Here is a 27128-nt window from a genome sequence, read left to right as displayed (position 1 = left end):
AGGAAATATTAGACAAACATAAATTGAGAGACAAAATAACTGGACTGTATGCTAAAAATGTCTAGGTCATGAAAGACAAAGAAAGGCTGAGAATGTATTCCAAATTAGTCTAAAGAGACATGACAACTAAATGTAATGTGTGAGCCTGAGCTGGATCCTGGGCCAAGCAAAAAATAGTTATAAAGGAAATTACTAGGATAATTGGCTAAATATGAATGTGAAATGTGAATTAGATGTTAGTATTGTATCAACATCAACTTTTCTGATTTTGATCATTATAGCGTGGTTAAGTAAGAGAATTCCTTATTCTTAGGAAATACACACTGAGATATTTAGGGGTAACAAAGAATTATGCCTGCAACTTACTCTCAAATGACTTAGAAACAAACAAGTGGTGTGTTTGTGTGTGTGTGTGTGTGTTCTTCTATCCTATTCTTCCAATCTTTCTATAAGTTTGAAATCATATCAAAATAAAGATAAAAGAAAACAGTATGTGCTCCTCACTAAAAAGTGATGACAAAACTAGCAACCTGGGGCCACTGCGAGCAGAGGAGTACTGTGTCAACACTACCCTTGCTAAGGAAAAAAGTTGATAAGTTACTCACAGCAGCGCAGTGTCCTGTCAACAGTTGGGATGATCTTGTTGACAAGCCAAACGTCTTCTTCCCAACTAACGACATTTCCATCTAAACACTTCATAAACTCTTCGTTTTCAAGGATGTGGTCCCAGAGTTGAAAGTAGTACAAGCTGCCAGGAAAGCTATGCATCCTGCTTTTAAACTCGCTGCTCCCATTCTTGAGAAAGTGCCCTAGGAACAGAGTCCCATGAGGTGTCAGGTTGTGTGGTTGATCCGTTACTTCCAGTATCCTTTCTTTATTCAAGAAGAGTTCTAATTTGCCCTTCACACCATCCCAAATCAAGCATATTGTATGCCATTGAAATGAAGCCAGGTGGTGACGGATAGAAAAGGTCTTTCCCAATTTGTATAGTATTAGCTGCTGATGGTCTCCTGCAAGTCCAAGGTCTATGTCTTCTCTTCCCAGGAGGGCATTATTAGTAATATAGGAGAAGGCCATCCAATACCTTGAGTTGTCATCCATGAATACCAGATCAATGCATGCTGTGAATCGGCTGAGTTCAGGAATGGTATCTATCAGGCTTACATATGTGTCACCTCTTCCAAAAAAATCCAGCTTTTTTCCTTTTAGTGAAAGTGTATCTGTCCAAATTTGGGGGAGGGGAAAGAGAAAACAAATGAAATTTCTGTTAAAAATTGTTTTATTGTATTTGGCAATATAGTCAAATCTGGATTATACAATATAATTATGAGTCAATACTGGTGCAAATAAACAAAAATAGTAGATGTAGAAAATCATCTCTATTTGACATTAGCATGTGATTTTTGTTTTGGCAGAAGAGTTTCTTCCTAATTATATTTTGCCTGGACTAATATGAAAAGTTAGATTAGTGTTCCCAGAGCACATACCAGCTGGACAGCTTGGAGAGGCAGTTAGAAGTGTATGGTTAGTGAAAGGGTAGGGAAGAGGCCAAGGAAACGGCAGCTTGGAATTCAAATTTGCTACACATAATCCTCACTCATATAATCAAAAGAGAACTATTTCTGCCCACCTAACTGCCTTATTATATTCATGGTGCAACAGCAATTTGTTTCTCCAATGCCTTTTCCTGAGCCAAATGATCTGATTTATTCTGTCTCTGGGGACTGCTTCTCACTGAAAGGCACTGACAGAGGCCTGAAGAATGACCAGCTGGACGATACTGAAACCCTGGGACTTGTTTGTACTCGGGAATGGAAGACATGGCACTGCCCTGAGTGCATCCTGATGGCCTCCTTCTGTCTCCTCACCAAGGGCGCTGCAGTGGTTTCAAGATGGCCATAGACCCCAGTTACCATTGGCTCTGGAGTCAGACAGCCTGGGTTGAAATCCATCCCCTGACACTCATCAGCTGTGGAATTTTGAGCAAGTAACTTATCCTCCTGATACCTCAATGTTTGCTTCAGTAAAATGGAGATTTGGGGCCACAGCGTTGTATGCCCGTTCAACTTTAAAGGCCACCATTCACATTATAGTCTATGTCAGATAATAGCCTCTCCCTGATGACTTTACAAGATTATTTGAAGATTAAGTGAGATGATGTATGCAAAACCTTGTCAAACATTGCTGAAGGACATATCCATTGGGTGCGGTCTTTTGGTAAGTAGTTCGGCAGTATCTTTGAAACTTTACATTGGATATGCCCTTTGTCTCACAAGAAGCTACAGATGAGTGATGATACTATCACCACTACAAATCTTACACCCCCAGTCTGCTAGGTAAATATCTGAGGATTATCTAATTATCAACCTAATTCCAGTGCCAGTACAGCCTAAGCCAGAAGATAAAGAGCTCTGTGGCAGAATTGGAATTGTAACCACTCCCTGAATTAGAGTTGTAACGTTGGGACCACCACTCTAAAACAGTGACAGCCATAACAGAACACTACAGAGGCTAGCAGGAAGTAAATACTTCCCTGCTTCTGGGAGATGCCGCCAAATGAAAGCTTCCAGATATTTTCTGACCATATAGTATTCTCTCCCTCCGTTCCTCTAGTGGACATTCTCCAAAAGCAAACAATAACATACATATGCCTGCCCCCACCCCACACTCATATACATTCCACCTGCATCACACACTCCCATGTGCAGGAACTCATACTATCCACCCGCCAGGGAGTTATTTCTGAACTATCCATTGATGAATGAGCAAATGCTTATTTGTGTCCCTGGCTTCTGTGATTATATTACTTTATCATCTTTCGTGTGGCTAATAAATCAAGAGTTAATCCCACAAGACAATAAGTGATATGAAACCCAAGTCTCAATTATTGTTGGTTAACTGCCTTTCTGTTCAGCCCTCTGAAATGACGTCAAATACATTTAAGAACTGGTTTTACGGTGAGCATAAATCTCCAGGGCTTAGTTGCACCTTAAAAGAGAATATATCATAATCTCATATGGTCTACAAGGGCCTCTCCTCTCTGCAGTATACTAATTTAGTTTTTGATTTTTTATTTTAAGAGGGGGTCTCACTCTCTTGCCCAGGCTGGAGTGCAGTGGCATGAACATGGTTCACTGCAGCCTTGACCCCCCAGGCTAAAGCAATCCTCCCACCTCAGCCTTCCAATTAGCTGGAACCACAGGTGCATGCCACCATGCCTGGCAAATTTTTGAATTCTTTTTAGAGATGATATCTTACTATGTTGCCTAGGCTGGTCTGATCTCAGACTCCTGGGCTCAAGCAATCCTCCCACCTCGGTCTCCCAAAGTGCTGGGATTACAAGTGTGAGACATCATGCCCAGCCTGCAGTATACTAATTTAAAACCAGTTGCCAAAAGATGGGAAAAAGCAATTTACAAAAGCAGAAATATAAGGGCCAATACTATAAAAAGATGCCACCTTACTATTTTTAAGCACAAATTAAAACAATAAGGAGATGCCATTTTTGCCTACTTGGTTGACAGAATTTTAGAAGACAGAATATCCAGCGTTGGCAAGCCTGTGGGGAAATGAGCCACTCTTACACGCTGCTAGTGGGAGTGCCAATTAAGTATTATTTTTCTGAAGGGCAATTTGCCATTATCTATGGCAATCTTAATTGTATATAATTGTGTGTATCCTTTGACCCAGCAATTTCATTTCTATCAATTCATTTTAGACAAATATACAGATAGACAAAGATGAGAGTACAATGATATTTATTGCCGCATTGTTTATAATCAAGAACAATTGACGAACCTGTATGTCTATCAATAAGTGACTATTTAGGAAAATTGCTACCTCTATACAATAGAATAATGAAACAAACAAGATAGGCCTCTATAGTCATGGAGAGTTTTTCAAGGCTTACTATTATGTGAAATGGGAGTTACATTAAGTGCAGGTGCAGTATTATCCTATTAAAAAGTAAAAGAAAAATATGCAGGTAGTATGCCCATAGAAAAAAGTCTGGAAGAGCACATATTAAACAGTTAAGAATGGTTATCTTTATGTGTGAGATTAAGGAAATTTTTTACTTCCTATGTTACTTATTTCAGCATATTTGCATGTTTTAAACAATCATGTATTACACCTATAATCAGAAAAATAAAGATGGATGGGTAGATGGATAAATGGATGAATGGATGGAGAGATGTATGGATGAATGGATAGGTAGACAGATAGATAATAGATAGATGATAGATAGATAGATAGATAGACAGATGATAGATAGATAGATAGACAGACAGATAGATAGATAGATAGAATCACTGTGGCCTTACTTAAGATTCTGCAGATATAGGTAAATTCTGCTTAGACATAAGCAGAAGTGTGGTGTAGTGCAGTCTAAAGAGCCAAATTTGAGTCCCAGTTCTGTCTCTTACTAGCTGTGTGAACATAGGCAACAGATGCCCGTGAAAGCTCTCAGCACAGTGTCTGGCACATAGAGAACACTACATAAAAGTTAAGTGAATAGCTCATATCCCTTCTCCATGCCTCATTCTTCCATAGTAAGATGGGAATAATAACTGCCTACCTCATAGGGCCATGATAAAAGATGATGCAATCATGACTAACATTTAGGTTATGTTTGTGAGAATGTTTATACACTGTGCAACCCCATGTAAATGTCAGCTGCAATGTTTGCCAAGGTCACTATCAGAAGCCTCTTCCTTCCTCCACAACTTCTTTTGCACCCTCACACATGGAAGCCCAACTGAGCTGAGCCCCGCCGCAGCCTCTGGGCCTCCAGCAGGGTTCTGAGGAGGCCAGACTGTGACAAGGTAGAGAGGGGCTTTGCCTTTCTGTTTGGACAGGCAAGCAGCATTCTCTGCCGGGCCTCTCAAGGGCCTGCTTCAAAGGCCACTTGTGTCTTTGCATATGATTTCACTATCCATTGCAGATGTCTGCTTAGATGCTGCCATCTGTTCCCTGGCAATTTTCAAGTCCAAATTGCATGATTGCTCCCCTGAAGCGTGTTCTCTCTTGATTTGGCTCCTCTGTGTCTCTTCGCCTCTATCCACTGTTTCCTTTTATTTTAAATGACATTTATTGTCTTCCTTACTGTTTTTAAGGTGTTTTTTCCATTATAAAAGTGATACTGTACATGTTTTCTTAAAGAAAAACTGAAAAGTATTAGAAAGTAAAAAGATGAAAACAAAGCCAGCCAGAGAGTCCCACCACCCAGAGATAATCACCATTAACATTTTGGTATATTTCCTCAGTTTTTCTCTGTGCACAGGCTTTGCTTGTTTTTGTGAGGCTGAGATCATATTGTAAGGAAAATTGGGTCCCCTGCTTTTCTCACTCATAGCCTAAGTGTTTTCCGTGTTAGGAAAAACTCATCATAAATCTCACTTAAATGGCTGTTACTGCCCTAGGAGTGCCAAGCACCATTTTATTTGTACTGGGAAATTTCATATAACATAAAATTTACAGTTTTAACTATTTTAAAGTCTACTATTCAGTGGTATTTAGCATATTCATAATGTTGTGCAACCATTGCCATTATCTAATTCCAGAACATTTTCATCATCCAAAAAGGAAACCCTGTACCCATTAAGCACTCACTCTCAATTTGTCCCTCCCCTCCAGCCCCTGGCAACTACTAATCTGCTTTTTGTCTCTGGATTTGCCTGTTCAGGACATTTTATATAAAGGGAGTTAGACAATATGTGTCCTTTCATGTCTGGCTTCTTTCATTTAGCATAATGTTCATCCATGTTGTACCATGTATAAGTACTTCATCCTTTTCCATGGCTTAATAAGATTCATTATATGGATATATCACATTCTGTTTATTGATTCACGTTAATAGACGTTTGGATTGTTTCTATCTTTTGGCTATTACGAATAGTGCTGCTATGAACATGCATGTCATTTGTTTTGTTTGAACACATGTTTTCATTTATTTGGGGTATAAACGTAAGAGTAGAATTGCTAGGCCATATAGTAACTCTATGTTTTACTTATTGAGTAACAGCCAAACTATTTTTCACAGTAGCTGTGCCATTTTATATTCCTACCAGCAATGTATGAGGGCTCCAATTTCTCCACGTCTTAGCCAACACTTGCTGTTTTCCACTTACTATTATTATTGTCATCCTAGAGGTTATGGAGTGGTATCTCATTGTGGTTTCTATTTGTATTTCCCTAATGGCTGATGACATTGAGCACTTTTTTAAATATGTTTGTTGCCATTTGCATAGACTCTTTGGAGAAATACATATTCAAGTCTTTTGCCCATTTTTAATTCTGGATACTAGAACCTTATCAGATATATAACCTGCAAATATTTTCTCCCATTCTGTATTGTCTTTTCACTTTCTTGATAGTGCCTTTTGATGTGTAAAAGTTTTTAATTTTAATGAAATTCAATGTATCGAATTTTTCTTTTCTTTTATTGCTCATGCTTTTGGTGTCATTTCATTTCATTTCCTTTCTTTCTTTTTCTTTCTTTTTTTTTTTTGAGATGGAGTCTTGCTCTGTCACCCAGGCTGGAGTGCAGTGGTGCAATCTTTGCTCACTGCAACCTCCGCTTCCTGGGTTCAAGCAATTCTCCTGCCTCAGCCTCCCGAGTAGCTGGGAATACAGGCATGTGCCACCACGCCCAGATAATTTTTTGTATTTTTGGTAGAGGTGGGGTTTCACCATGTTAGCCAGGATGGTCTCGATCTCCTGACCTCATGATCCACCCGCCTCGGCCTCCCAAAGTGCTGGGATTACAGGCGTGAGACACCGTGCCCGGCCGCTTTTGGTGTCATTTCTAAGAATCCATTGCCAAACCAAAGGTCGTGAAGATTCTCCCTTATGCTTTCCTCTAAGAATGTTACAGTTTTAGTTCTTACATTTAAGTCTTTCATCCATTTCAAGTTAATTTTCATGTACAGTGTGAGATGGGGAGATCCAACTTCATTGACACAGAGTAGGTCCTTTATAGCTGTTTACTGAATAAATAGTTGTATCCTGTATTAGGGCACTGAGTTGGAGGCTAATGGGTGGGCAGATGGAGTGCTGTCCCTTGTGCAAAGGTATCAGGGACGAAGCATCTGGCATAGAATGAGGAAGTTCTGAACTGTATACTGAACTCATGCTCTGTCCTCTGTTTTAGGGAACTTTTAGCAAAAGATCAAGGGAGAATTCTCTGTTCCTGTCAGACCCCAAAAGTAGTAAATACATTCATTTTAAAAGTCAGTGAGTAAGGCCAGGTGTGGTGGCTCATGCCTGTAATCCCAGCACTTTGGGAGGCTGAGGCGGGCAGATCACCTGAGGTCAGGAGTTTGAGACCAGCCTGGCCAACATGGCGAAACCCCATCTCTACTAAAAATATAAAAAAATTAGCCAGGCGTGGTGGCGGATGCCTTTAATCCCAGCTACTCGGGAGGCTGAGGCAGGAGATTACTTGAACCTGGGAGGAAGTGGTTGCAGTGAGCTGAGATCACGCCACTGTACTCCAGCCTGGGTGACAAGAGCAAAACTCTGTCTCAAAAATAGATAAACAAATAAAATAAAAAGTCAGAGAGTAAATGGTTTAAATCTCTAAGAGATAGACAATCTGAATGTTTTTTTTTTTTCAGCAAAATCCCTTTGTTTTCTGCTTATGACACCATTAAGTAACATCAGACATATCCTATACAGGTTTTTCTACCCTTTCTTAGAAGGCAAAGTTTCTCCTTAAAATGTTCAAGTGTTTCAAAGTTTGGGGGACTGTGATTCCAGATCCACTGTCCTGCACTACCTTCAGGGCAAAGGACAAATGAGGTTCTTCCATGCTCAGGTACTCTGAGCATGATCTGGTCACTGTTTCTTCCCCATGAGGTAACCTGCTTTCCTCTTTTTAATTCTAACCCGGTGAGCCTGCCAGAGCATCAGTGTCTGTGTCACTAGTTTGCCAGGGCTGCCATAACAACATACCATATACTGGGTGGTTTAAACAACAGAAATGTATCATCTCACAGTTTTGGAGGCTAGAAGTCCAAGGTCAAGGTGTCAGCAGGGTTGGTTCCTTCTGAGAGCTGTGAGAGAGAATCTGTTCTATGCCTTTTTCCTAGTTTCTGGTGGTTTTGTGGCAATATTTGGTGTTATTTGGCCTATAAGCACATGACCCCGATATCTGCCTTCATCTTTACATGGTGATCTCCCTGTGTGCATGTCTGTGTCCACACTTTTTCTTCTTATAAAGATACCAATAATATTGGATTAGGGGCCCACCCTACTGCAGTATGACTTTATCTTAACTAATTATATTTTCAATGACTCTATTTCCAAAGAAGATCATATTCTGAGGTACTGAGGGTTAGGACTTCAACATATGAATGCTGGGAAGACACAACTTGACTCAACACTGTGTAGGGCTCAGAACCCAGATAACCACCTGGTAATACCTATGAGAGCAAGGTGAGGCTGTAGAGCAGATTTGAGGAAAGGGGCCCAGCAGAGGCATCAGTTGTGTTTATACTTTGAAGAATCTGGCCACTCTGAGAGTGAGCATTCTACCAAGGCTACTCCATGCCTGCCTTATCTTGGAAGTGTTACTACCCACTCATAAAAGGGCAGGTGAGCATATACTCACCTGAGCAGGGAGTCTTCTGGCTCTTAGAATCACAAATTCTTGGAATTCAACGTCCAGGAGCACTGAAAAACTTTGTAGACGAGGCCCTGGTCTAGCAGCCCCATGACTGTCTGAGTAGATATAATCAATAGGTGCCTGATACTGGGGAGCTCCATTACCCACATCACTATGGCCATAGTGTGCACAACCACAGAGAATCAGAGTTACTATCTGCCACCCACTGCCCACACTTTCCACTGGTCTTGTAACCAGGCTAATCCTCAGATAAACCAGGCCTACCAGATATAGAGGCGTCCAACCCTGATCCTCATTTCTGTCACCAATCGCCAGCCACAGGGTTATCCAACACATCCCTTCCTCTAGTACCTAGGCTGCTGACTCCATATGTGGCCTGCCAAGAGTTCTTGGCATAGGAGACAGAGGAATTATCCTCACATAGGTCATGTGATTGTTCCTTCAAATCTTGGATTCAAGGCCCATGTCTCACCCAAAAAAATAGATGTCCTTACTCATAAAGCCAGAAGCTCCCTGAAAAAAATTATTTACTCAACAGTGATGGTCACTGAGCATTGACTATGTGTCAGTGTTAGAGTGCAGTAATAGAGTAAACATAACATACAAGGTCCCTGAGCTCGTCAGCTTACATTCCAGGGACAGATGCAGTCAATAAACAAGTAAAGGAAAAAACACAAATTACATACAGTACTCTGAAGGAAATTGACAAGTTGATGAGTTAGGTAATGGGAAAAGCAGAGATGAGGGGAAAGGAAATGTCTACATTATGTAGGATAGTTAAGAAAGGCCTCTCTGAGAAAGAGTCATTTTAGCTTAGTCCTGAGGGATGAAAAAAGAGCCAGGGTACAAAGATGTGGAATAAGAGTGACCCAGACATGGCTAACAGTACGTGCAAAGGCCTTTTGGTGGGACTGTGCTTGGTGTGTTTATGGAATAGTAGGAAGCCAGTGTGTCTGGAGCAGAGGGAGAAAGAGGATGCATGTAGTAAGTGAAGCCCAAGAGGCAGTGAGAGATCAGATCATGTAGTGCTTTTTAGGTCTCATTAAAGAGTTTGAATTATATTCTAATTTTGATAGGAACTTATTGGCAAGTTTTGAGTGAAAGAGAGGTATGATCTGACTTGATGCATTAAAGGATCATTCTGGCTGCTGTGTGGAGAATAGACTGTAGCAGAGCAAGAGTGAAAGCAGGGAGAACGTTAGGAGGCTACTGAAGTCAACCAAGAGAAAATGATGGTGGCTCAGCCCATAGCGGAAGCAGTTAAAATGGTTTAAAAAGAGAGAGAGAGAAGAAAAGAAAAGAAAACGGTCAGATTTAGGATGTATTTTTGAGGTGGCATGAACAAGACTCAATGGATTAGATGTGGAGGGTCAGAGAAAGGGAAGAATGAAACATAGCCCCTAAGTTTGCATAATGGTGTGTGCAGAGGAGCCATTTCCAGAAGAGGAAAGACTACTGATCATTACCTGGCAGCGGAATTACAGGGCCCTCTACTGAGGTCTCTATGTTGTGATGCTAACAGCTCCCATAAGCCCTACCTTGATAGACCAACTCAAAAGTACCTAGGTAACAAAAATCCAAGCCAAGGATCCTAGAAGCCCATCCACCTCTGGGCAATGAACAACATGGGAAAAACTGTTTCAGACGTACTTTTCAGCCTATGCAATTCCCTGTCAATATTTTTACTGTTGAAGAAAATTTGTACAACTTACTAGCCTGAGACAGAATATGGTGGTCAGTCACCCTCCTAAGTGACATGCTCAAGCTCAAACAGGCTATCATATGAGCCTTTTTCATCTGTCCTATGCTGGACAAATGTGCTATGCCTGTGCCAACTCAAGGAAATATGTATCTGAAAAAATTAAAAAGAAAGAACTTATGCTTCAGAGTCTAGAATGCATAGTTTCCCAGGTGAAAGGCTTTGAGTATTGTTAGACAAAATGTCTGTTTTTACACATGAAAAAATGCTTAATAGTCATAGGGAAATGCACATCAAAACCACAGTGGAGTATCACTTCATTTCCAATAGGATGGCTATGATCAAAAAGATAGACAATAACAAGTGTTGGTGAGGATGTGGAGAAATTAGAACCTTCATACACTGCTAGTGGGGATGTAAAATGATGCAGCCTCTTTGGAAAATGGTCTGTGAACTCCTCAAAATGTTAATCATAAAGTTACATTTGACTCTGCCATTCCACTCCTAGGTATATCCACAAAAGAAATGAAAGTGTATGTCCACACAAAACTTGTACACAAATGTTCATACAGCATTAGTCATAATAGTCAAAATGTAGAAACAATTTAAATGTCCATCAACTGGTGAATGGAAAAAAATATGAGGTATATCCATACCATTGAATATTGTTCAGCAATAAAAATAAATGAACTGCTGATGCATGCTACACATGGATGAACCTTGAAAACATTGTGTAAAGTGGAACAAGCCAGTCACAAAAGGCTGCATATCGTATGATTCCATTTACTTGAAATGTCCAGAATAGGCAAATTCATGGAGGCAGAAAACAGATTACTGATTGCCAAGGCCTGGAGTGCTGGGGGAGGAATGGAGAGTATAGTATTTCTTTTGGGGGTTATAAAAATGCTCTGGAATTAGATAGTAGTGATGGTTGCACCACTCTATACTGAAAACCATTGATTGTATACTTTAAATGGGTGAACTGTATGGTATGTAAGTTATATTTCAATAAAGATGTTTGTTTTATTTTAGTTTTGTTTTGTTTTATTTTATTTTATTTTATTTTATTTTATTTTTGGGACAGGGTTTCACTCCGGTTGCCCAGGCTGGAGTGCAATGACGCAATCTTGACTCACTGCAACTTCCACTTCCTGGGTTCAAGTGATTCTTGCGCCTCAGTCTCCCGAGTAGCTGGAATTACAGGTGCATACCACCATGCCCAGCTCATTTTTGTATTTTTAGTAAAGACGGGGTTTCGCCATATTGCCAAGGCTGTCTCAAACTCCTGAGCTCAAGTGATCCACCTGCCTTGGCTTCCCAAAGTGCTGGGATTACAGGCATGAGCCACAACACCCAGCCCAATAAAGCTGTTTAAAACAAATGTCTTTTCTCAAATGCCAGTCTCTACAACCTTCTAGAACAGTGCTGTCTAATAAAACCTTCTGTGATATGGAAATGTTCTGTATCTGCAATGCCTAATATGGTAGCAACCAGCCACCTGTAGCTATTAAGCACTTAAAACCTGGCTTGTATTACTAAGAACTGAATTTTTAACTTAATTTTAATTAATTAAAACCTAGCCACATGTTGCAAGTAATTACCGTATTGGACAGCTCAACTCTTGAATTCATACAGAAATTTAGTTTCTGCTCAAAGTTTATCCTCCACTTCTCCTTTCTCATGGAATTAGTTTCTCAAGAAAAGATAGACCAGGCAGGGTGGGACACGCCTGTAATCCCAGCACTTTGGGAGGCTGAGGTGGGAGGACCACTTGAGCTCAGGAGTTGAAGACCAGTCCGGGCAACACAGTAAGATCCTGTGTCTATTTACAATTTAAAAAATAAAATTTTTTTAAAAAAGAAAAGATAGGGCTTTTCCTGAACCCTGGCTACACAAACACCTTCCAGAAGAAGAATTTCTTTACCTCTACACTCCTGCTGTGTCCTGACTGCCCTGGCCTAGTTTGTCTCTACAGCATAAGGACTGATTTTCTGACATGGCTCTGGGGCTCTCCTGTGTCAAAAGAATTCCTGGTCAGGTTGTCTCTGCATATGTGACAACTTCTCAGGAAAGTTGATTCTGGCCCAGATTGACTAATTGCCTATCCAATATAGGAGCAAAAGTTACTGACTGTAGAGGCTAAGTGCCTCAAAAACCCAGCCTCCCACCTCAAGAATGTCACAAAACCCCAGCTTCCCACCTCAAGAATGCTCCAGAACACATTTTACACTCTTTCAGCCAGCAAAGCCTGTCCTACTCCACTTGGGGTATGAGTGTGTGTGTGTGTCTGTGTGTGTGTGTGTGTGTATACATGGTATGAGCAAGACCTTACGACAACTACTATAGCCCTATGTCTTCAACCCAAACTTACCCATACCCATTACACAGCCAATAGCCAGCACCATTAAGAGGAAAATCATGTTATGGACTGAATGTTTGTTTCCCCCTCCCCTAAAATCCTGTGCTGAAGCCCCAACCTCTAATGTGTTGGTATTTGGAGGTGTGGCCTTTGGAAAGTAATTAGGTTTACATGAGGGCATGAAGGTGGAGCCCCTATGGTGGGATTAGTGCCCTTATAGAAGAGGAAGAAAGCAGAGCTCTCTCTCTCTCTCTCAGCCTTGGGAGGACACAGAGAGAAGGCAGCTGTCTACAAGCCAGGGAGAGGACCCTCACCAAGAATTGAATCATCTGGCACCTTGATCTTGAACCCTCAGCCTCCAGAAACATGAGAAATAAATGCCCATGGTTTAAATCATCCAATCTATAGTATTTTGTTATGGCATCCTGAGCAGACTAAGACAGAGCACTAGGAAACCGAGTCCCACATACAGCCTAAGTCCTAGGCCCTCTTCTCTCATTTATGCCTTGTTTTTTACCTCCTGCTCCATTCTGCAACTATTTAACTCTTGACCTCAGTCTTCATCTCTTCTTTCTGGCACTGCTCTCACCCCATAGACTTTAATACAGATTTGGTTTCTCCTTCTCAACCCTTGATATTCTTCTATGGAGACAGTTTTTCTCCACACTCTGGCTCCTCCCAGTTAGAGCATCTCTGAGTCACCCTCCGCTTAATCTGGCCTTAATCTCTCCCCAATAATGACCCTCACAGTTAGGAGGCTGGCGACTCATCTGGAGCCTGAAGGGAACTGAACCTTAGTTATGCTGTTGTTTCCAAGGACAGGGTCTTTTTTTTCCAAGAAAAAAGTAATGAATTTCTCAGCAGTCAAAGAACAATTATAATTAAATGTTTGATAACCTACCAAAAAAACTTGTTTGACTCATGAATTTGAGACTTAAACAGTCTGGAAAACCTTGTGACTGCTTTAAATTGACCTCTGCAGGTTGAGGACCTGCACATCTATCATAATTTTCACTGACCATTATAAAAATTAGCCGGGCATGGTGGCAGATGCCTGTAATCCCAGCTACTCAGGAGGCTGAGGCAGGAGAATTGCTTGAATCTGGGAGGCAGAAGTTGCAGTGAGCCAAGATTGTGTCACTGCACTCCAGCCTGGGCAACAGAGCGAGACTCTGTCTCAAAATAATAATAATAATAATAATAATAATAATAATTTTCACTGACCGGTGACGTTTCTGGCAAACCCATGCAAACTTTTCAGTACCACACACTCTTCACTTTTTATTCCATGACTACACTAGATTCCCATATTCCACTATTCTAGATTGCTCTATACCACGCCCTGTAGCCCTTCACAAAAACCCAATGGAGTTTGTGTCATATACCCCACCACCATACAGATGTTGAAAGTTTTCATCATTTCAAATTTCATGAATTCATTAAATCAGCACATATGAACCAAGTACCTAAACTGTGTGTCAAGGCCTGTGTTGGATGCTTTGGACGAAGAAATTGGGAAAATACAGTTTCTTGCCCTTGAGGAAACAGGTAGAGGAAAAATAAATCAACTTTTTAGCAGGTAGGCCAGGCCAGGTGACAAAGTTGCCACTGTACCCCGCAGGCCCCATTTCAATCTCTATTATGAGAAACATGGCTTCCCATCAGGCTCTGCATGCAGCAAGAAGCCAGTGTTTGCTCTTGATGGCGATGATGATTTGGTATTTTTGCAGATTAGCTCTTATACTTGAGGACCGTTCAAATTAAACCCAGGTCAATTTCATCAGGCGTTGTCACTCACTGGCATTTATGACCTTTTAGCTAAGTACTTACGTGCTAAATAAGCAATGTTACCAACTGAATTTACTTAATATGGACAAGATTGCAGTTTACCAAGACTTTCTCCTGAAGTCTCTAAATTACCAGCTACTTCAGTGAATTGTCTTAATTATCTACTGCAAAATAGAGACAAATTATCTTCATTCCTGTCATAGAGTCTAGGGAAGGTCTGGGTGCTTCCAGAATATATGCCCATTGCTTTATGAATCTGTTACCAGCTGTTTGCATGCCTCAGTTTCCCCATCTGTATTCTATGATTCTTGCCATATACATATAATGGAGACAGAAAGATGATATCACAATGCTTCAGACAGCTTTAAATAAAGCATTTTGGAGGAGAAGAAACAGCCCAAAAGTAAACCCAAATCTTCTGTTAGGTGTGCATTAGCCCCAAATGGCATTTCAGAGTTGCTTTAAGAAATGTCAAAGGCAGTAGTCCAAGCTACTGCCTGCTTGAGGCCAGCTCTCTATCAGTAGAACAGAACACTGAATGAATGAATTCACTTACTGATGCTTCAGCTTCTTCTGTAGACATATTGACCAAAAGGTGACCATTAAGAGGCAGCCCAGCAAATCTCCACTGGTAGTATTTTTCAAATGATTTATTTCTATAACCTACTATATATGAGACATTGAAAGAGATAATAAGAATACATTTTCTTACCTGAGAGAAAGATAAAACTCGACATGAGAATCAATCCATAAAGCTTCTGATATATGATGTGTTCTTTCATTGTCTAAGTCTGTGTTTAAAAAGTCAAAAATATTCCCAGCTCAGATATTCAGAAAAGACAATTTCTAAGCGTATGTGACCACACTTCTCCTTTGCATACCACCTAAGGTGTTTTTCCTATTGCTTAAAGTCATGTCAGCCAACCACATGATAGGCATTTACCAGAGATACCCAGCCTGGCTGAAACCTCACTGATGGATTTATCTATATACTAGCTCAATAAATTTTATTGAATCCCTTCTATGTGCTGGACACTGTGTTGCTCCCTGGGAATACAGTGCTGAGAAGACAAGACACAGATATCTGCCATCATAGGACAGTTAGCCCTGTGGGGAGGACAGACATTAAATGCATAATTACAAAATGTGAGGCCAGGAGCTGTGGCTCACGCCTGTAATCCCAGCACTTTGGGAGGCTGAAGCGGGTCGGTCACCTGAAGTCAGGAGTTTGCAAGCAGCCTGGCCAACATGATGAAACCCCATCTCTACAAAAAAAAAAAAAAAAAAAAAAAAAAAAAAATTAGCCAGGCATGCTGGCAGGCACCTGTAATCCCAGCTACTCGGGAGGCTGAGGCAGGAGAATTGCTTGGACCCGGGAGGCGGAGGTTGCAGTGAGCCGAGATTGCGCCACTGAGCTCCAACCTGGGCAACAAGTGAAAACTCTGTCTCAAAAACAAACAAACAAACAAAAAACCAAAATGTGATACATTCAACCCTAGTGCACAAACTTCAATTCAACTACTTGTAGTTGTAATGATCCTAAATTTCTTGAAGAAATGTTATGCAAGAAGACCTTGTTGACAAAAGTAACTCATCAAATCATTTGTATTTTTAAGGCAGATCTGTTTAGAGAAATCTAATCACCATTTCATTACGTTCACCCAGCTTCTCTCCTTAATTAATTGTAACTATAGTGTCTTATGTGGAAATTGCACTGAAAACCCTCTTTTCTCCAAACAAAATGGTGTTAAAACTGCAAATCCTACTGAAACATGTTACAGAAAATTGGCAGTAAGGTGCTGATGGGCATTTCTGATTTTAAATAAAATATACTTCTGAATGATTTACTACTGATTTAAACATTTCCTTTTCTATAAGATAATGCAACATATTGTATTTCTTTCTACCTCCAAGTGGGATTTGGAATGAATAGACCCACTTTACATTTAATGTAAGAGAAGCCAATTAGGAAGTCAAATGAATCTTGAGCTTGCTATGAACGCCAGCCATTAATCAGGCTCTTCATATTTACCAAGGATTCTACCACCATTCTCATTAGAATAATAAGAGAATTTGTATGAGTTGGATGGATTTTCTAAACTATGAGCTTAGAAGTAAGGGGGTGTCTAAATCTTTTACGACTTGCAAAATGAAATGCAGCTTAAATTTATAGTGCTATAAGAGGACTAGGCTAAGAATCAGTAACTGGCTGTGAGGCCATACATATTTCTGTTCCTTAATTTCCCTGGGCCTCAGTTTCCTTATCTGTAAAAATGGAGATAATAATCTGCATATTTCTCAGAGCTGCTCCTGAAGAGGATCAAATGAGATGATACTTCGAAGGCAATTTTCAAAGCATAAAGTGCTATAGAAATGGATATGATTGCTATCTATAAAATGGGATTTTCAACAGCAAGTAATCCAATTTATATTTTTCTTCCATTTCCTCTAAACTTTTATAACAACTTCAAGGTATGTTTCAGAAACTTACCTGGTGCCCAATAAATAAATCATGGGACATTTACACAACAGAATACTATGCAACCATTAAAAGGAATAAAGGCTGGGCGTGGTGGCTCATGCCTGTAATCACAGCACTTTCAGAGGCTGAGGCGGCTGGGTCACTTGAGGCCAGGAGTTCGAAACCAGCCTAGGCAACATGGTGAAACCCTGTCTCTACTAAAAATACAAAATTAGCCAGGCATGGTGGTGCATGCCTATAATTCTAGCTACTTGAGAGGCTGAGGTATGAGAATCACTTGAATTTGGGAGACAAACAATGCAGTGAGCTGTGTTCATGCCACTGCACTCCAGCCGGGGCGACAGAGCGAGATTCTGTCTCCAAAAAAAAAAAAAAGGAATAAGGTAAGTCTATATATAAGGCAAGAAAAGGTGGGTTGAGGAAAGGGAGTGGGGCATGACGACTTTTCCATACTGTTCTGTACTGTTTGGTTATTTTACAAAGATTATAAATTAGTTACATAATTTTAAAAATCAAAGGAAAGGAGAAAGGAAGAAAGGGAGAGAGAGAGGAAGGTAAGGAAGATAGGAAGGGGAGGAAAGAGATAGGAAGGAAAAATGGGAATTAAATGTTTCCTTTATACTTCCTGTGATTCTGTACTGTTTGCTTTTACAATGAGCATACATTACTTTCACAATTTTGAAAAAACATAAAAGGAAGGAAGGAGGAAAAGTAAAGAAAGAGGAAGGAAAAGAGAAAGAAAGGGTGAGGATTAAAGACTTGAATTTTATACCTCACACAATTTCAAGCAATTTGGTTATTTCATGATGCGTATTTCTTAATTTTGTGGTTCAGAAAAATTTAAGGGAAAGAAGGAGAGAGGGGGAAAGAGGGAAAGAAGGAAGGAAAGGAAAGAGGGAGGGAAGGAGGAAGGGAAGAAGAGAGACACTTACCTGAGAACTGGACTCTTTTAACTTCCCACCCCCAAATGACCAGATATTGTCTCTAAATTCCTATGTTTGATGTGAAATGAAAGAAGCACAAAACAGGAGACTCATTTTCTGCTGTCCATGCCTCAGTCACCTTCTTTTCTGCATCAAACCAGCCTCTCTGCTCTTAGCTTTATGGGGCTTATTGATCCGGGTAGATCCTCTTTTTGCGGCTTGTAGCACGTCATGGGGCTGCTCTCCTGAGCATAAAATCAGCATGGGCAAAGTTCTCAGATTATTACAACCCTGCAATAACCCATTAATTTGAGGGCTCTTTCCCAGTTTTCACTAAGGATTATCTTCAGTTCCCAGTTGATTATTGCTTTAATTAAATTGGATATATTAAAAGGGTACTTGTTTACTTGACTAAGGCTCATTTCACTTTACTGAGAAAGTGGGGAGGAGGAGGTGTAGTGTTCAGAACTATGAGCAGAAAGCAAAGGCCAAAGAGGCATGAACATATTCACGTCTTACTCCATCAGTAAGGTGAAGCCAGCTATTTACCCTCACTGGACATTTATTCTTCAAGTCGTCTCGAAAGTAAATAGATTTATTGAACTGGCTTTATGTTCATCTCAAGAAGGGGATGTTGTTTTTGTCCCAGAAGGTGTCATTACAGCCCCTTAGGGGTGACAGAAATACCACCAAATCCCATGGAGGATTCAGAGATGATCCTTGTCAGCCTCTGAACTTCACAGGTGAGGCCCCTGGGGTCCCAAGGGTAGAATGACTCATCCAAAGTCATAGAGCTTGTGAAAGGTAAAGCAGGAGCTAGAACCAAGGTGTCCTGACTACCAAACCAGTGCATTTTCCTCTTCATCTCATATCTTCAACAGAAAATTCAGTCTAATAGGAGGCTGAGTCGACCCAGCTTAAGGCCAGGATTCTTCACAGGGGAACGGAGAAGGAGGAGGTGTATTGGAATTATCCATGATTCACCCCAAAACCCACAAATTGTGATCAGAGTAGTGAATAAGAACCCAGGCTCTGCGGAAAGACAGGCTTGAGTTTGAGTCCCACCTGTGTGACTTGTGGCCAGTTCCCTAACTTCTCTGGAGCCCCCAGTGTCCTCATTTGTAAAATACTGACCGTGGAACTCACCTCATATTGCTGTGAAGATTACATAACACACAGTATGTAAAGTGCTTGGCCCAGCGCCTAGCACCAGGTTCCAGCACCACTGCTCCTGTCTAAGACTCCACTGCTTCTCCTTTCCAGTAGGCACAAGGCTTAGGTTTTGTGACCTGTCCCCAACGTGGGGTCACACAGCCTACAAGAAGATGTGGAGCCATTACCAAGAAACATATTGACACTTGCCTGGCATGTGTTTATATTTCACACCATGCCTGCTCATTGATCTGTCTCCCTCACAACACTAAGCTCTGGTAGGGCAGGAACTCCAGTTCTCCAGTGGTTCGCATGCTGCCTGGCACATAGAGGGCGCTCAATCAATACTTCATAAACTATGCCTTTCTCCTCTACTAGAGTGTAAGCTTCCTGAGGACAGGGAAACACATCCTGTTCTTTCTGTGCCCTGCCCCAGGAGTTAGCACAGTGCCTGACACATAGTAGGTGCTTAATTAATGTTTGCTGAAATGAAGAAAAGAATTTAGAGGAGAATTATTTATATATACTTAGATATGTCATCAAATATCTCTGGAAAAGGACCCTGGTAAGAATAGTTGCTTCTAGAGATGGAAACTGAGGAGTTTTGGGTGGGAGGAAACCTCAGTTTTCACTGAACATGCTTTTGTACTGTAAGAATTGTAATCATTTGCATGAGTTATTTTTTCTCAAAGAAAAACGCTATGTTTTGTTAAAAATCCAACATAGCACAAATGAAATAATTGACTAGAAAATTAAATTTGTACAAAAAAAAAGAAATTGGAACTCTTTTGTCAGGAAAACAATTGTCACCTGGGAGGGCTTCAATGGGTATCTTCCATTCCCTGGAAGGTTATAAAGAGAATGTTGACCATCTGCTCTCCATATCTACAGAGAAGTAGGAAATTGGCTGAAATTGCAGTGGGAGATGTGAGTTAGATATAAATAAGTCATTATTGACAATAGGAATTGATAAGCACCAAAAAAGGCTATCACAGGATGTTATGAGCCATCCATGCCTGGAAACTCAAAGGCCTAGATAGCCATATGGCTCTGCTGATTTACTTGTCCTCCCACAGAGAGGGCTGAGCTGATTGACTTGTTGCAACTCTGTCCCTGTTTCTAACACTAGAACAGACCCTTAATCTGTTGAAGGTCCAAGCCTTCTTCATTCCCTCTCCCTTTCCTGGTGTGAGCATCCCACCAGGACAGTTGGTGGGGAATAGCAAGCCAGCTATTGAATTTGGGGCTCAACCATAGAAACAGCAAAAGGGTCCAATGCTGGAGGAAAAATCATCTATGCTGACAACTCCTTAAGAGACTTTGAAGGACAATTTTACTTATACTTGATTGCCAACTTAAAAACTACCACCCAACTACCAATGATTGCCTGCTCATTGTCATTCCCATGCATTCCTTTATACTTTCACTACATATGTGGGCATTCCTTAACAGTCTGTAGTACTATTTTGCATAGTGATACTACATGTTTTTAAACATCACATAAATTTGCCTCCCTCCCTCCTTTCTTTCTTTCTTTCTGTCCGTCTGTCTGTCTGTCTTTCCTTCGAGACAGAGTCTGGCTGTTGCCCATTCTGGAACACATTGGCACAATCAAGGTTCACTGCAGCCTCCATCTCCCAGGCTCGAGCAATCCTCCCACCTCAGCCTCCAGAGTAGCTGGGACCACAGGCATCCACCACCACACCTGGCTAATTTTTGTATTTTTTGTAGAGATAGCATCTTGCTATATTGCCCATATGGTCTCAAATTCCTGGCTCAAGCAATCCTCCCACCTCAGCCTCCAGAGTAGCTGGGACCACAGGCATCCACCACCACACCTTGCTAATTGTTGTATTTTTTGTAGAGATGGCATCTTGATATATTGCCCATATGGTTTCAAATTCCTGGCCTCAAGCAACCCTCTCACCTTGGCCTCTCAAAGTGCCAGAATAACAGGTGTCAGCCACTGCACCAGGCTCATGTTTTTAAACATACTATAAAAGGGGTCATACCACAAGAGATACAGTACACCATAGTAGCTAATAAAACAGACTCTGAAGCCAGACTACATGGTTTTCCTAACGTCTCACTGCCTCAGCTTCCTCATCTGCAACATGGAAATGATGATGATGATGATGATGATGATTTAATTGTGATGATGGTATCCACCTCTATTATTTGTATAAAATCAATGAGATAATATATGTAAAGCACTTAAAACACTACCTGGTACGTAATAAATGCTTTATTAAGTATTAGCTATTATTACCTATTCTTCTGCAACTTATTTTTCAAGCATAACAGTATTCATACAATCCGCAATCATTTGAGTGCCCACTGTGTACAGGCAACATTCTGAGATGCTAAGGATTCAGCAGCAAACAAAACAGATAACTCTATCTCCCCTCAAAAAGTTTCTGTTTTAAAGTTGGAACAGGTCACATTAATAGATATGAGCCCAGTAAGCAAAGATTCTGCATTTAATGTTGCAGCTGGGGGAGGTAGAAAAGGCTCTAGGCGTTCACTCATGATTTGGCTCTCTGTTTGTCCATTATTGGTGTATAACAATGCTTGTGATTTTTGCACATTGATTTTGTATCCTGAGACTTTGCTGAAGTTGCTTATCAGCTTAAGGAGATTTGGGCCAAATTATGAGTGAAATCCCATTCACAATTGCTTCAAAGAGAATAAAATACCTAGGAATCCAACTTACAAGGAATGTGAAGGACCTCTTCAAGGAGAACTGCAAACCACTGCTCAGTGAAATAAAAGAGGACACAAACAAATGGAAGAACATTCCATGCTCATGGGTAGGAAGAATCAATATCGTGAAAATGGCCATACTGCCCAAGGTAATTTATAGATTTAATGCCATCCCCATCAAGCTACCAATGACTTTCTTCACAGAATTGGAAAAAACTACTTTAAAGTTCATATGGAACCAAAAAAGAGCCCACATTGCCAAGACAATCCTAAGCCAAAAGAACAAAGCTGGAGGCATCATGCTACCTGACTTCAAACTATACTACAAGGCTACAGTAACCAAAACAGCATGGTACTGGTACCAAAACAGAGATATAGACCAATGGAACAGAACAGGGCCCTCAGAGATAATGCCACATAACTACAACTATCTGATCTTTGACAAACCTGACAAAAACAAGCAATGGGGAAAGGATTCCCTATTTAATAAATGGTGCTGGGAAAACTGGCTAGCCATATGTAGAAAGCTGAAAGGGGATCCCTTCCTTACACCTTATACAAAAATTAATTCGAGATGGATTGAAGACTTAAATGTTAGACCTAAAACCATAAAAACCCTAGAAGAAAACCTAGGCAATACCATTCAGGACATAGGCATGGGTAAGGACTTCATGTCTAAAACACCAAAAGCAATGGCAACAAAAGCCAAAATTGACAAATGGGATCTAATTAAACTAAAGAGCTTCTGCACAGCAAAAGAAACTACCACCAGAGTAAACAGGCAACTTACAGAATGGGAGAAAATTTTTGCAATCTACCCATCTGACAAAGGGCTAATATCCAGAATCTACAATGAACTCCAACAAACTTACAAGAAAAAAACAAACAACCTCATCAAAAAGTGGGCAAAGGATATAAACAGACATTTCTCAAAAGAAGACATTTATGCAGCCAAAAGATACATGAAAAAATGCTCATCATCACTGGCCATCAGAGAAATGCAAATCAAAACCACAATGAGATACCATCTCACACCAGTTAGAATGGCGATCATTAAAAAGTCAGGAAACAACAGGTGCTGGAGAGGATGTGGAGAAATAGGAACACTTTTACACTGTTGGTGGGACTGTAAACTGGTTCAACCATTGTGGAAGTCAGTGTGGCGATTCCTCAGGGATCTAGAACTAGAAATACCATTTGACCCAGCCATCCCATTACTGGGTCTATACCCAAAGGATTATAAATCACGCTGCTATAAAGACACATGCACACGTATGTTTATTGTGGCACTATTCACAATAGCAAAGACTTGGAACCAACCCAAATGTCCATCAATGATAGACTGAATTAAGAAAATGTGGCACATATACACCATGGAATACTATGCAGCCGTAAAAAATGATGAGTTCATGTCCTTTGCAGGGACATGGATGAAGCTGGAAACCATCACTCTCAGCAAACTATCGCAGGGATGTAAAACCAAACACTGCATGTTCTCACTCATAGGTGGGAATTGAACAAGGAGAACGCTTGGACACAGGAAGGAGAACATCACACACCGGAGTCTGTTGTGGGGTGGTGGGAGGGGGGAGGGATAGCATTAGGAGATATACCTAATGTAAATAACAAGTTAATGGGTTGTAGCACACCAACATGGCACATGTATACATATGTAACAAACCTGCACGTTGTGCACATGTACCATAGAACTTAAAGTATAACAATAAAAAAAAAGAAAGAAAGAAAAGAAAAGGCTTTAGGCGGGCCCAGGCATAGCAGCTGCAGCCCAGCAGCAGTGGCAGGGCAGCGGCGGCGGCAGTTCGCTGGAGGCCCGGCGCCCCCCGCAGCCCCTCCCTGGCGTGGTGCATGGAGACCCGGCCAGCCGCTCGCCTCTGAGCCCGGAGTGGCCTCAGGCTCTGGCCTGCCTGGCCGCCCGAGGGCTGCGCGTGGCCCGCGAGCCTCCCGGCTCCCGCGGATCCCTGACCCGGCCGTCCTGTCCCAGGAAGTGGACGTCCTGAGCGTCACGGCTCACTCCCTGTGCAGTCGGGCCTGCCCGGCATGCAGAACCTAAAGGCAGATCCAGAAAGGTTTTTTTTTGTTTTTGGTTTTTTTCCCTCTCCCTTCAGGTGCACTAAGATAGGGAAGCTAAAAGCAGACTTGGGGTGTATGCTTGCAGCTGCAAAAAAATATGTATGGGAACAAACACACAACTCTCCCTCCCAAATAAACACAACAAAGAAACACAGAAGCAGTCCAAGCCTCTAATAAACTCTCCTACCCTGAATCCTTAAAAACTCTTAGTCTGTAAAAAAGTGTGCCTCTAACCTAACTCAGCCAAAAGGCTCCTCTCGGGTTTGTTTTCTTTAAAATAAACCTGTCTTAACTGGCAAGCCACCTTTCATATTTCTTTCCTCTTTCTTTAATTCTTGCAGTAATGACCAAAATACATGAATTTTTCTTTCATGTATTCTTGTTATTACCTAGAGGAATATATATTCAATAAATGAAATTTAAAACTCTCTTCAAAAGGTTGTATCAATACTTTCTTAATTATTTCAAGGAAGAGCCCTAAAATATATATATATAACCATAGTTATATTATGAATTCTGCTTTGTGGTGTTTTTTCTTTTTTGTTTTTTATTATTATACTTTAATTTTAGGGTACATGTGCACAATGTGCAGGTTTGTTACATATGTATACATGTGCCATGTTGGTGTGCTGCACCCATTAACTTGTTATTTACATTAGGTATATCTCCTAATGCTATCCCTCCCCCCTCCCACCACCCCACAACAGACCCCGGTGTGTGATGTTCCCCTTCCTGTGTCCAAGTGTTCTCCTTGTTCAATTCCCACCTATGAGTGAGAACATGCAGTGTTTGGTTTTACATCCCTGCGATAGTTTGCTGAGAGTGATGGTTTCCAGCTTCATCCATGTCCCTGCAAAGGACACGAACTCATCATTTTTTATGGCTGCATAGTATTCCATGGTGTATATGTGCCACATTTTCTTAATTCAGTCTATCATTGATGGACATTTGGGTTGGTTGCAAGTCTTTGCTATTGTGAATAGTGCCGCAATAAGGCACTCCCAAAGAGGCCTTTCTCTCAGTGTTTATCTACAATTTTTTCTCCTCTGTTTGCAGAGTTGAAGAAGAGCCAGGCGTGCGGAGGGAACTTGGGGTCCACTGAAGAGCTGCGAGGGGCCATCTACCCGGTGGAGGAGGTGTGCCCCGGCATCTCCGACACCATGGTGACCCAGCTCGTGCAGCGGCTCCACAAATATTCTCTAAGTGGTGGAGAAACCACCCCACTGAAATTCCTTTGGCATTTGGGGTTTTGTTTTTCCTTTTTTTCTTCTTCATCCTCCTCCTTTTTAAAAGTCAGCAAGAGCCTTCGCTGACTCCACTGAAGAGGTGCGCCACCGGGGGCCACCCCAATGCCGGTCGCCTGTCCAGGTACACACACAGTCCTCGCTGTGCCGCAGCCAGATGAAGTCTTCCAGATGGGTGGGGAGCGTCAGTTCCTTCCAGCGATAGTTTTATTTTATTACTTTTGTTTTTAATTTTAACCATAGTGCACATATTCAAGGAAAGTGTCTTTAAAAACTAAAACAAACCCTGAAATGTATATTTGGGATCATGATAAGGCAACTAAAGACATGAAACCTCAGGTATCCTGCTTTAAGTTGATAACTCCCTCTGGGAGCTGGGGAGTTGCTCTGGAGGATGGGTGTACAGATTTGTATATAGTGTCATTTTTGCAGAGACCCTTTCAGTGTGCATAAGGAATCACTGTGTAAAAACTGGCCAAGTGCTTCTGTAGATAATGTCAGTGGAGTAAATATTTGACAGGCCAAAAAAAAAAAAAAATGTAAAGAAAAGTCTCTAACAGTTTTGGGGTTTTTCTGTTTCTATTTGGTTTTGGTTCATAAAATTAAAATTAATTAACTAACCAATTTTTAGAAATTATGTTCTACTGGATGTAGACAGACAATAAACAAACAAAAAAAAGATAAAGCATATAACATATTAGAAGGTGAAAAAAAGCCACAGAGGAAAGCAAAGTGGGAAAGGGATATAGAGATTTCTGGAAGGAGGGTGGGGAATGCAATTTTATATTTATTTTCGATCTGTGGCCCAGGCTGGAGTGCAGCAGCATGATCTCGGCTCGTTGCAACCTCTGCCTCCTGAGTTCAAGTGATTTTCCTGCCTCAGCCTCCCGAGTAGCTGGGATTACAGGCATGCACCACCACATCTGGCTAATTTTTGTATTTTTAATAGAGATGGGGTTTCACCATGTTGGCCTTGCTGGTCTTGAACTCCTGACCTCAGGTGATCCACCCATCTCATCCTCCCAAGGTGCTGGGATTACAGGCATGAGCCACTGCGTCCAGCCGGGAATGCAACTTTAAATAGGGTGATCCATGATGTCCTCACTGAAAAGTGACGTTTGAACAAAGACCTGAAGGAAATGAGGGAATCAGCCATGGGGATACTTGAAGAAAGAGTGTTCTGGGCAGGAGGATATAACCTGAGCACTTCAGGGTGCTTGGAGCCTTTCTAAGGGCAGTATTGAGGTCAATGTGCCAGAAGCAGAGCAAGCTAAGGGGAAAACGGTGAGCGAAGATGTGAGAGAGGTGATAAAAAGCCAAATCACACAGGGGCTTGCAGGCTGTTTTAAGAATTTTGGTTTTACTCTGGAGAACAGGGAGCCATTGCAGGGTTTTAAAAAACTTATTTTGAAATAGCATCAAACTTACAGAAGTGTTGTAAGAATAGTACAAAGAACTCTCATTTATCCTTCGTCCAGATTCTGCAAATTGTTAACATTTTGCCACATTTGCCTTATTTCTCCTTACATATATTTTTGAAGCATTTGAGTGTAACTTGGAGACATCCCGTCCCTTCATTCCAAACACTTTAGCAGGCATTTTCCTGAGAACAAGAGTAGTTTCTTAAATAACAACTATCAAAATAAGGAAATTTACATTAATGCATTACTACTTCATATACAGTCCACATTCATATTTAGACAGCTGTCTCACTAATGTCCTTTATTGAATGTTCCCTTCTGATCCAGGATCTAATGTAGATCCTGCTTTTAGTTGTCACGGTTTTTCAGTCTCCTTTAATCTAGAAATGTTCCTCAGCCTTTCTTTGACTTAAATAACATTGACATTTTTGAAGCATACAGGCTGGCTATTTTATAGAATATCCCTCAATTTGGGTTTCTCTAAGGTTTCCTCGTCACTCAGGTTATACTTTTTTGGCAACACAGAAGTGATGCTGCATCATTCTCAGTGCATCACATCAGCACATGCACGATGTCACTTTGTCCCATCATTGAGGATATTAACTTTGATTACTTGGTTAAGGTAATGTTCACCACATTT

At 41.0% G+C, this 27128-nt stretch overlaps 1 protein-coding gene across 1 annotated transcript in view; it reads right to left on the bottom strand.

Annotated features, from left to right (window-relative positions):
- The window catches only part of ADGRG4 (adhesion G protein-coupled receptor G4), a 121430-nt gene extending 98340 nt beyond the window's left edge, over window positions 1–23090 (bottom strand). The window contains exons 1-5 of the mRNA XM_002832161.3: window positions 23053–23090; window positions 19840–19914; window positions 19024–19192; window positions 15185–15263; window positions 606–1220 (exon numbers count right to left, since the gene is read on the bottom strand). Coding sequence (XP_002832207.3) covers window positions 606–1220; window positions 15185–15254 — 685 coding nt within the window. The 5' untranslated portion in view covers window positions 15255–15263; window positions 19024–19192; window positions 19840–19914; window positions 23053–23090. The remainder of the gene's footprint in view (window positions 1–605; window positions 1221–15184; window positions 15264–19023; window positions 19193–19839; window positions 19915–23052) is intronic.
- Between the last annotated feature and the right edge of the window lie 4038 nt (window positions 23091–27128).

The sequence above is a fragment of the Pongo abelii genome, chromosome X (genome assembly GCF_028885655.2).
Source record: "Pongo abelii isolate AG06213 chromosome X, NHGRI_mPonAbe1-v2.0_pri, whole genome shotgun sequence".
Taxonomy (NCBI): Eukaryota; Metazoa; Chordata; class Mammalia; order Primates; family Hominidae; genus Pongo; species Pongo abelii.
Note: the sequence above shows the minus strand (reverse complement) of the source record. Positions and strands in the feature narration are given on the sequence as shown.